We start from the raw sequence: 12059 nt of genomic DNA on the forward strand, positions 1-12059 counted from the left end.
ATTGACATGCTCGGTTAGACCGAAGCCGGTGCTCGGTATTTGATGGGCGACCTGAACAAAAGTGGCAGCTGCTCGACTCGTTCTTGAGGTCATCCATCCGCGCAAAGAGGAACTCGCTGCTACATGGAAGCTCAAAACACATGGTACCCTATGAGCGTGTGGATTTACATGATCGTGTAGAACCCATCCGTGTCAGGGTTGGTGACACGAATTAGATATGATTATATTCCTAAGTCTGAAAACAAAAATATAGTATTTCAATTATCCAAATAACAAAACAATTTCTTAAACGTTGAACTTCCATTAAATATAGTGATAAGTTTATCAGCTCATCCTCATATTTTTTGGCATATGCATGTATTTTTAACATATGGTAAATTATTTACATTTTATGATTGACATTGCTTGTATCGAATTGGAATTATGTGATATGCTGAATTAACTTTATATAAATGTATTTATATTCTATGACTAAGAACTTTGTGGGTATTCGTATAACAAAATTGTGCTCATAATTACAATGTATATACTCATATATAACACAATACTCCTTCACAGACTCTGCCAGCTATCGTACTACTAATGTTTACGGATTGTTGCATTATCATTCAATATTGTTGGTAGATATTGAGAGGTAATGTGTATATTATTCCAGATCTCTATTGACAACGTGGAATTTCCACAGAAGTTATAAAATCTGAGAGGATTAGGTTAAAGTGGATTTACAATGAAATATCAGACAATCTCTTACATATTGATATAAAGCATTTTATTTTATAACTTCTCACCTCAAGCACCTTTCTTAATCCAAGTTTGTTTTTCCATGAAAAGGCTGAACAATGGTTTGTAATGGAACAAAACAAATTGTTTAATAATACACTTTATTGCCGAATAAAAATTGCGGATTTTCAACAGGTCATAAAAATAATCATGATTGGAAATTAATATGAATCCATTTAAGCAAACTAACGAATTAAGATTTAGTTATTATAAGAAATATAGAAACAAGGGAAAGTCATGCTATGTCTCGGATATTGTCTGGATTAAAGTGTTTAATATCATTTCGGGAGATTCAGTTTTTAATTAACCAATGAATGATGTTAGTTAATGATAATTAGCTTATACGATTTTGTAAACACTGTTTTTAAACTGTTCTGTGTGTGATGGTGTATATACCTTGTTGTTTTGTCAAGGCAACTTCATATAGGAAATTGTACCATGTCGAAGAGTGTTTTCCTTATTTTTTGTTTTTACCTTCGCTCGATACACGGCTGCGCTGGCTGACTTTCTCTGTATTGTTTCTGTATAGAATTATACGTATGGATGATCAGAAGGTCACCGAGACCGTTCCCAATAAACATGAAATTTTGATTGTAAATAGAAATAGAAAAAAAAACCACTATATTAATGGACACAGACGAGCTTTAATGCACAAAATACTTTTGCAAAAATCGCATTATAAACAAAATAAATAGTTTTCGGTTCAAGTTTGTATCCCATCTTCGTCGTTTAATTCGTTTACAGGCAGTTCATGAAATGGACAAGGGGTGAACATGGTCTTTGAGACCTTCTTGCTATGTATATGATTATTACACCACCCTCTGACCGAAACTGATGCATGATATGGTTGTACCATCATATCTTAAAAACACATCATTATAATTGGATTATGCCATGTCAGAGATTCAATGAGTTTATAAGTCAGGCACTAATGTAATATGATGATGATGATGATGATGATGATGACGATGATACCATATTCCCATACACAGATGTCGGCGTCCCACGAGTCTTGGCTTCCGGGGCTGCAGTCCCTCCTCAAGGGCCCCGTGCTAATCACGCAGCCGACACCGGAAGAGGGAGTTGACGATGAAGTCATCGATGACGTCATCGACGTCTCGATCGACACGATTGACACGGTCGACACGGACTACGAAACAGACCTCGACATGGACTATGAAGGTCAGTGCACTGAAAATAGTACGCGTGTTGGTTATATCATTTGGTGGTATAAGTAATTTTGCATCAAAACGTGTTTTTTTATGTCGCAACCGACGCGAACTCGTTTTTGGAACAGTGACAATGACAGGCTGTGTTTGGGCGTTGTTAAAAGACAACACGAAGAAGAAAATAAAGCGATTCCATAGACTCAACTCTTGACATTATACACACTAGCACACACGGACACCAGCGTCTCGGGTTCATAGATTCAAATTTGAACATTAAACTACCGATTAAAAAGTGATTCGTCGAGTACGATGCCATGCTTAAAATAGCAGTCCAAGCTGGGCACCAGCAAATAGCTTTTTATTAAGCTGATGTTGTGTACTTGAGACAGACAGTGAGAAAAGAACAGTTCGTGTATTGCGTAAAACAAAATTTGAATTAAGCTGAGCACAAATCTGAAAATAATTAAAATATATGCATAAAATGATATAAGGGAACTTAAAAATACGAACTAACTGTCATAAAGACATGAGTCGTTCTTCTGCGACAGGTTTTGACCAAGCATCAGGCTTTTGTGCGTTTAACTAATGCACTTGCTTGACAGTTTATAACGTTTTGAGTGTGCCATTGTTAGTATAATAGCTGTGTTCTGGGGGATAACTTACTCTGGAAAGGTAACAGTTTATGCCACAATTGGTACAATTCTTCCAAGCCCTTTTTCTCTACGATATTGCACTTACCGTAGCATAAGTATATCCGTTTGTTTCCTCGGCAGAGTGGATAGCCGAGGATATGATCGGCGACGAGGCGAGACAGCAGCAAACGTACGTTAACCAGTGTAACGAGACAGGTGTCATCCCCGTCTCCTACTTCCTGCGCCACATCACGAACACCACGTTCCGTATGCGCCACCACGGCCTTGGGCCCCTCGGTGCCAAGGCCATCACTATCTCGCTTAAGGTTAGCACCTGGCTAGAAATCATATGTCGTAGTGAACGTTAGCTGGCATAAGTCGTTAACACATTCAGCATATTTATTTCTCTTATATATTTGCAATGGTTCCTATATAAATAACAAGAACGCGTGTGATGATTTTTATACTATTGAGATCTCATTTCTATAAAGGTCTTGTAAACATCATCAATTTAAGCGCTTCCCAATTCGACAATGATCTATATGCACCTTTAGAGTTAGAGTTTTCATTCCGATTTACCGTAACAAATGTGTTACCAACTGTCATAAAAAGTAATTTACTGTGTAAAATAATGTGAATTTTGGATGCTTGGTAACCTCATATTTCGGGTTTCATTTGAAAGGGTTTGATTTATAGAGAAAAAAATAAGATGACTTTATACCGAACAAAATATTGCAAACAAGCCTATTTCATCTAGTTGACCGTTTTGACAATATTTTTATTTTTGTCTTGGATTGAGCCAATATTTGCGTAATGTAGGGAAACCAGTAAAAAAATACTGCTGACAAAAGATCGGATCGCAGTTTTGCATATTTAAGTTTAGGTTCGAAAATGATATTTTATAACTAAAAGAGTTACTAACGCTTTAAAAATGATTTTTTATCGAAAGTTTCCAAAACAGTTGAGATATGTTCTATTGTGAGTGATCTTATATGACTGAATTGAAGGGCACTGATACCCAAATCAGCTGATTCTGAGACAAAAAAAAAATAATGTCAAAACTGTAAATCTGTGAGAGTGCAGCTTTAAGCTATGGTCATTTCAGATATTTTACCAATTTCATCTTTGTTATACTTGGGTTTTGTTTCTAATATTTGTCTGTTTTTTGTGTTTTTTCATCATTCTTTTTCATATAATATACTTGTTTCATTTCTTGTTGAACCCTTTATCAGTTCCCATAAGGTATTTGCATTGCATTCGGTGTTATAGACGCCCAGACGTGTTTGTGTTTTCAGGAGAACCACGATATCGAACACCTGGACCTGGAGGGGAACTGGATACAGCGGGAGGGAGCCTCATACATGGCAACCATGCTCCGGGAGAACATGTTTATCACAGATATTGTACGTATGTTAGACTATTGTTAGTCTTTAACAGCTACACCATTGAGTTCATCTTGAACTTTTCAAAATTCGTACATATCTTTGAGGAAAAGAATGTAATCCGTATGGGAAGTGTACACTGTTTAATAAGGTTGTATTGCGCAAGAACATTACATTTAATACAAAGGTATACATGGTATAGTTGCATCCATTCATCGCACATTCCATAACATATATAACTGTTTAGAACCGTCAAGCATCGATGCTTTATGAAGTTGTTTCGTTCCCTCTAGAACCTATGTGAGAACCAGCATAGGCGAGACGGGGCGAAATAATTGTTTTATGAACATATATTTCGCTGAAGAACCTAGCTGAGCACGAGAAGGGGCGAAACGGGGCTGAAGTTTTGTTTTATGAATATGTTTTGGTTCCCTGTAGAACCTCTCTGAGAACCAGCTGGGGCGGGACGGGGCGGATGTCCTTTGTAAAGCTCTACACAAAAACGAGCTGCTCCGAACACTCGACCTCTCAGGTAAATACCCATTATAGACATACAACCCATACCAAAATGAGTAAAGTCGAGCCCCGTTACCTCAAATCCCTGGGGCCGGCAAAAATACCTCGAGCCTAAAAATATCGAGCCAAGCGGGAATGCTTAACTACAGTATAAAGAAATAAGTCCTTAATATCCAGTTCAAGCCAAGCGAGTTCGAGCAAACGGGGCTGTATAAGCAAGTAGGTAAAGACAAATATCATTTGCTATTTTGGTTGGGTATGTTCAAACAATTAACATTGAATCAAATATGAATACATCTCATGGTTCTTATTTGTAGGTGAGGTATAGGAACGCAACTGTTGTTGTTTTATTTTAAAAGCATGCGTTCTGTAGTTACCCGAAAGAACATTTTGAAAAGCGTTTCCTACAAATTTTAACACTCCGGAATGAAGTGTTGCTCTGTAATATTCCATCTTTAAACCACATGTTCTTTTCCAGGAAACAACCTGCTTGACTCGGGAGCGTCGTCGATCTGCGAGATGTTGCAGAAAAACACGTTCCTGAAACACCTGTACCTCGCTAACAACAAGTTTGAGGAGCAGGCGGCCCACAACTTCCGGGAGGCGCTCTCACATAACGAGACGCTCGAAACGCTCGACCTTGGCTGGAACCATTTTCGCACAAACGGAGCCGTTTCAATCGCAGAGGGACTCCAGGTAGCAATACATAATTATGAAACATACGGACTGGTCCTTTTGCATTTTGGAAACATCATGATCGTTTGATGCAGATAACTGCATTGTATCTTCAACGTCGTGAGTTTCACTGTAATACAATTCCACATGTATTGCATACATGTATGTATTTCCAAGCTTGTTTCCATGTTTGGAGAAGTAATATATATTATAATTTCACCCAGGAAAATTACGGTTTACGGTCACTCTTGCTAACTATGAACGGGTTCAGCGAGCCAGGGGCGGAAGCTCTGGGTCGGGCGCTGAAGCATAATCGCACCCTGACAGAGCTAGATGTGAGCCAAAACCGCATCAAGGAAATAGGCGCCGGCCACATCGCACTCGGCCTCCAGACCAATGATGTCCTCAAGAAACTCAAGGTTTTGCCTTTTTTAATATGCTGTTTTGTTTACCATTCCTCATGATTAAACACGTTATTTACTCCGTATACCATTCCATAGGATTTAGAAGAAAAACGCGGTTCACATTATCCATATATCTGCACGTAAAGACGAAAGCACGAAAAACCCAGGCATATTATTGACTACCTAAGCTATTTTACCACTGCACGTTAATTACTGTCATTTTTTTTCGAGTGAATAATTATGATAAGCTGCATTTTGAATTTCGAAACTTAGAGCTTTACTGTCATTATGGGTTAAGGCAATGTTTTTTTGTGTTTGCACGTAACACTTTCAATTGATTTTGTGATATTCACAAACTAACTGAAATTCTTAATTTTGCCATACTTTGACACACTTTCGTGATAGGATGGCTCCAAAATATAATTATATACAAATTAATCTTTGTTCTGTTAACCACTTACTACCTCTCCCATACAGCTTGGTTACAATCCTATCAGCGAGGACGGGGCCCTGGCGCTGCTCACCGCCATCTCAAAGAACGACCAGAGCTGCGTCAAGCACATAGATCTATCTGTAAGTACCTCAACCACGCCTCACATGTGCCGCGGAAACGCCTTACTTGAAACGTGGACACGCCCAACCTGACACGCCTTACTTAAATCGCCCAACCTGACACGTGGACACGCCATACTTAAAACGCCCAACCTGAAACGTGGACACGCCTTACTTAAAACACCTAAACCTGACACGTGGACACACCTTATTAAAAACGCCCAACCTGACACGTGGACACGCACAACTTAAAAATCCCAACCTGACACGTGGACACGCACAACTTAAAAATCCCAACCTGACACGTGGACACGCCTTATTTAAAACGCGCAACATGACACGTGGACACGCACAACTTAAAAATCCCAACCTGACACGTGGACACGCCTTATTTAAAACGCGCAACATGACACGTGGACACGCACAACTTAAAAATCCCAACCTGACACGTGGACACGCCTTATTTAAAACGCCCAACCTGACACGTGGACACGCACAACTTAAAAATCCCAACCTGACACGTGGACACGCCTTATTTAAAACGCCCAACCTGACACGTGGACACGCACAACTTAAAAAGCTCAACCTGACACGTGGACACGCACAACTTAAAAAGCCCAACATGACACGTGGACACGCACAACTTAAAACGCCCAACCTGACACGTGGAATCGCACAACTTAAAAAGCCCAACCTGACACGTGGACACGCACAACTTAAAAAGCCTAACCTGACACGTGGACACGCACATCTTAAAAAGCCCAACCTGACACGTGGACACGCACAACTTAAAAAGCCCAACCTGACACGTGATCAGGCACAACTAAAAAAAGCCCAACCTGACACGTGGACACGCACAACTTTAAAAGCCCAACCTGACACGTGGACACGCACAACTTAAAACGCCCAACCTGACACGTGGACACGCACAACTTAAAACGCCCAACCTGAGACGTGGACACGCCTTAGTTAAAACCCCCGACCCGACACGTGGACACGCGCAACTTAAAACGCCCAACCTTACACGTGGACACGCCTTACTTAAAACGCCCAACCTGACACGTGGACACGCAAAACTTGACACGCATTACGTGGACACGCCCTACCTAATACGCATTGCATGAAACGTTTACATTTCAGCGTTTCTTTGAAAATATAAATCCTGTGTATGAGTACAAACAATTAGGTAAAAACAAAAAAGTAGATCAAGTAGACCAAGCATGTTCAGCACGGTTTTGAAATCACATACCATTCAGCTTCAAAACCTATAAAAATTGAAAGAAGCCAAAGAAACAATGCTTTGATTCACTATCATGTGCGAAGAAAAGGAAGAAACAAAACATGTTACACTGGTTATTATGGCGTGACAAACGTTGCAATATTGTATAAAAAATATTCGTTCAAAAAAACACAAAATAATTGTTGTTAAAAAAATAATGATTCAATCCTTGAATCATTATTTTTTAATAACAATTATTTTTTTACAACAATTATTTTTTGACCACAATTATTTTTCAACAACAATTATTTTTTCAACAACAATTTTTTTTTACAACAATTATTTTTTTACAACAATTATTATTTTACCACAATTATTTTTCACGCTGCAAAAAAAAAATGATTCAACAATTTGAATCATGGGATACATAAAGCCCGTTTGTAAACGCGGGTTTCATTGGCCGAGACGGAAAACAACAAAATGGCAGCTGATCGAACCAGTTTCACGTGGGTCTGAAAATGAATATCTGTATCTGAATGCTCTCCATAACTCTGCAAGGCTTTGTGAAAGAGTTATGCCCCTTTACGAATAGGAGATTTATAGACAAGCAGTGAGCTCTGTGTGCGGGGCTCTTGTTAAATATAACGGTTTGCTCATCGATCTCTGGAATGGGGCTGAATTGGATGCATGTGTTTTCTGATGGTGGTTTATATATATCTTACAAATAAAAAAAATCTTGAAAATATTAAAATCTAGGCCAAAAAAGATCCAAGTTGTCTGAATTTATACTAATCTATTTTGAAATTGTACAAGTCTATCAATCTTACCCATACGTTTACCATATAAATGAATTTGATCCGCATTTGCTGCAATTCTGATTTTTATGATGAGGCAGTGTGCCGAGTACCAAAATCAGGACACTCTGACATTGACCTCTGAGCCATATAATAGAAAAACTTGTTCTGGAGCATAACTTCTAAATAATATACTATAGAGAAATATAGGTTTTTCTGTTACATGGGTCCGAGGTCAAGGTCACAGTGACCTAATTTTGATACGTGAAGCATTGACTTCCAAAAAAGTATCCATGTGCCAAGTGTCATGTCTCATTTGCATATCGTTCAGGAGATATATCGCCCAAATTCAATAAAATATCCCAAGTCTATGTCGCTCATGCACATTGACTTACTCTGTAAAAACTGGTGTGATTTTTATGTATTTTCCAGCGTAAACCTGCTTTTGATGCTGGATACACACATCTAGGCATAGTTCTCAATTAAAATAATGCTAGTAAGCTCAAAAGTATCAAAAATGAATATTTACGTGATGTCGCTGAGCACTAATGTAATTTTTGAACGGCTATAAAATGAGCATTTTTTGTATTGCAACCACGTTTTGCGGTTGATCGTCGCTATTCATGATTCTGCAAAATGTTTGGACTATATTTTACCCAAAATCTTTAAGAATTAACCCATATGAAGCACTGTTGCGCATGTCGCCAGAATTTCGAGCAGAAAACTTGCTCAATGTTTAACCCTTTTAACCCGTTTAGCTGCCATTTTGTTGTTTTCCGTCTCGGCCAATGAAATCCGCGTTTACAAACGGGCTTTATGTATCCCATGATTCAAATTGTTGAATCATTATTTTTTGGCAGCGTTGTAAAAAAATAATTGTTGTTGAAAAATAATTGTTGTAAAAAAATAATTGTTGTTGAAAAATAATTGTGGTAAAAAAATAATTGTTGTAAAAAAATAATTGTTATTAAAAAATAGTGATTCAAGGATTGAATCATTATTTTTTTAACAACAATTATTTTGTGTTTTTTTGAACGAATATTTTTTATACAATATTGCAACGTTTGTCACGCCATAGGTTATAGTCACTTCCAGTTAGGCCATTTAAAGGTCTGGACAGATGGAAAATAGAAACGTGCTAACATTAATGCATTCTTATGTTTAACTCATTTTACTTTATAAATGGTCATAACAAAAAGATTTGTTGACAGCGGTATAGTGCTATTTTGGCAGATTTTTGCAACTGGGGACTTTGTGCCCACGTGGTTTAATAAAAAAAACACACATTTTTGCATAATTTAAAACACTTTTATCTATTTTACAGGAGGTGTTTGTGTCGGCGGACTTTAAAACTCTCCAGACGCGGATGGAGGCTGAGAGGATGATGTTCATAATACACGCGGGTAGGTGCATCCACCTACGTCTGGATTTTTTCAAACGTCCCGTGTCCCGGACGTGTACACAACTGACATGTTACAATTACCTAAGCCGTAACGTGTACGTGTACGCCCCTTACATGCTACATCTGAAAGGTAGTGGGACTTCTCTTTTGCGTGAACTTGTGGACTTTATTTCGAGTGCTACATCATTCATGTATGTTCAGAATTTACAAATTGGTATTGAAAACATATGTTAAATGTGTAGCCTACGTTATATATGTTCGGACAATCTCGTGCAACGTCTGTTTAAATGTTTCGTATTTTACAACGTTAATGAAATGTACAGAGTTACGACGGAGGCGTTTTGTGAGTGTTTGTAACGTAAGTGTTCCCTTCGGAACTTTGACAACGTTTGTTAAACGGCAACATTTACGTTAACGGGTAGCTCTTCATGTACACGTACAACCTCTTCACACCTCTCGATCGTGCCATGTTGAACTGCATGGAAAACTAGTGTTACTAAAATGTTTTCATTAGTTTTTGAATCCGCAAATAGTTTAATCAGGTGCATGGTTTCTCAGACTAACGGCCATTTGACATTGTATATCAATTGCACGGTTTTGAAGGCAGTTGATTCGGAGTAGGCAGTTTTAATCTCTTTTTTTCACTGACGCAACAAGACAGGACAAGACGACTCCATCCTTTAATACTATAACTCCTGGTAATAAAGCTCGACCCCTGACTTTTCAGGTGTGGTGAACTGCAGGGGCTCGGACAGCGACTACATCCTGGAAACGTTTCGCCGGCACCCGTTCGAGAAGCTGAGGAAGTATGTGCAGTCGGCCGGATACCGCCTCGTCGACCTCTTCCGGGACTTCGACAAGGACGGCAGCTGCACCATAACATTTGAAGAGTTTGAAAGGGGGCTTAAGGTACGTCATAGGGGGCTCATTTTATCGAAATGCCATCAAACGACGGTCAAGTCCGGATGTGGCGTACTATGCACCGTTAAGCGCACTATGTGAAGTGACCTACGGGGAAGCACACAGGACTGTGTATATAGTTCTGACGTAAGGCATTGAATGATTTTTGCAAATGCATAACTTGTGCGGTTCTTTTAAAAATATAGAATTAATACCTATGTGTACTTTCATACAAACTGCTGTTTTCAGATGGGAAATGTAAAGATTACCGAGAGCGAGATCGCCTGCCTTATGCAGACGCTAGACCTCAACAGAGACGGCATGCTCGACTTCAGGTAAGTAATATACTAATAAGTATATGAACGTGGTAATTAATATAGTATACTGTTTTAATTATATTTCCCCAAATGCCGATAAAGCTTGGATAATTAATAACACAGTGGCCCTCGCCAATATTAATTCATTTATGTTTAAGTCTAGCATCTAATTGGTCGAAGTGCCGTAGCAATTATTTCCATCAGAGCTTAATAACGGTTACCTGTAGGTGTCGTTCGGAAATTCTGAGAATGGATGGAACGGTCAATCGCTTTAGCATCTGTTTAAGATGGCTAGATGGCTTGAATAATAATGATCGAAGGTCCTACCTTTTGTTTCACTCATAAAGTTCTTGATACTATTGAAGATCCAAAAGATTTAACTCAGGTCAACCGCTAATAGTCAACCACTAATGGTCAACCGCTAATGGTCAACCGCTAATTATTAAATTGAGTACTTTCCAGAAAATAGTTTAATTACCTCGTTTATAAAAATTCTGGCAAAAGAGCTTGACCTAGCTAAAATTGACATCACTGAAACTATTGATTGGCAAGCCCCTCTTTGTTGCGACATATGATGTTGTTAAGCTATCGAGGGGAAATCAGAAACACTTTTGAATGGTCAATTTGAGAGTACCGTATACAAACTTAGTTTATAGTTAGCCAGCCAGAAACTAAGGTTGGTCGGGATTCTAGAGATACTAGATATTCAACAAAGTGGTTAAATTAAAGATAATGTAAGTTTAAATCCGAGATCGCCTAGGATAAGGTCTGAGAGTCTGTTTTGCTCTCGTTAAAGAGATCAAAAATAATTTGACAACTAAGAAATAAATAATTGCTAACAATAAAACGTGTATCATCGGAAGTGTTTTTTTTTGTCTTTATAAAATATACGGTTGAACGGCTGAGTACACGGGACGTGAATTAAACATAGCGGTCGTGTTTGTATTTCAGCGAGTTGATGAAGGGAGACAAGGAGTATAGGCGTCAGCTGCGGCAAGATGCTCAGTGCCAGGATGACAGGAAGGTTCAGAGGGACGCTAATCGCCTCCAGAAACGCGAGAGTAAGTTCCTCGATGACATCATTAACGGCTAAATAACCTCCATGCGCATGTGCAGTGGACAAGCTTACAGGATGCCACGTTCTGGTGTTAGTCGCAATGAGCAGTGTGGTGCAAAGGATCTGAATTTGTCAGTGTTAGTATCAGAATATGCTTCTTCAACATAAATATACACACACATATAATCACGTACTTTGTTGAAAAACTTTGTAACTGCATAAACCGTAACAGATACTGATTCGGAGGTACATTTACTAGT

At 38.7% G+C, this 12059-nt stretch overlaps 1 protein-coding gene across 1 annotated transcript; it reads left to right on the forward strand.

Annotated features, from left to right (window-relative positions):
• Window positions 1-1772: 1772 nt before the first annotated feature.
• Window positions 1773-11835, forward strand: LOC128208358 (leucine-rich repeat-containing protein 74B-like). Its single transcript, XM_052911917.1, has 11 exons — window positions 1773-1962; window positions 2723-2907; window positions 3877-3984; window positions 4402-4495; window positions 4958-5175; window positions 5379-5573; window positions 6036-6131; window positions 9448-9526; window positions 10253-10434; window positions 10675-10760; window positions 11694-11835. Exons 1-11 carry the CDS (start codon window positions 1773-1775, stop codon window positions 11833-11835), a joined length of 1575 nt encoding a protein of 524 aa, XP_052767877.1.
• Window positions 11836-12059: the final 224 nt, after the last annotated feature.

The sequence above is a fragment of the Mya arenaria genome, chromosome 11 (genome assembly GCF_026914265.1).
Source record: "Mya arenaria isolate MELC-2E11 chromosome 11, ASM2691426v1".
Lineage (NCBI taxonomy): Eukaryota > Metazoa > Mollusca > Bivalvia > Myida > Myidae > Mya > Mya arenaria.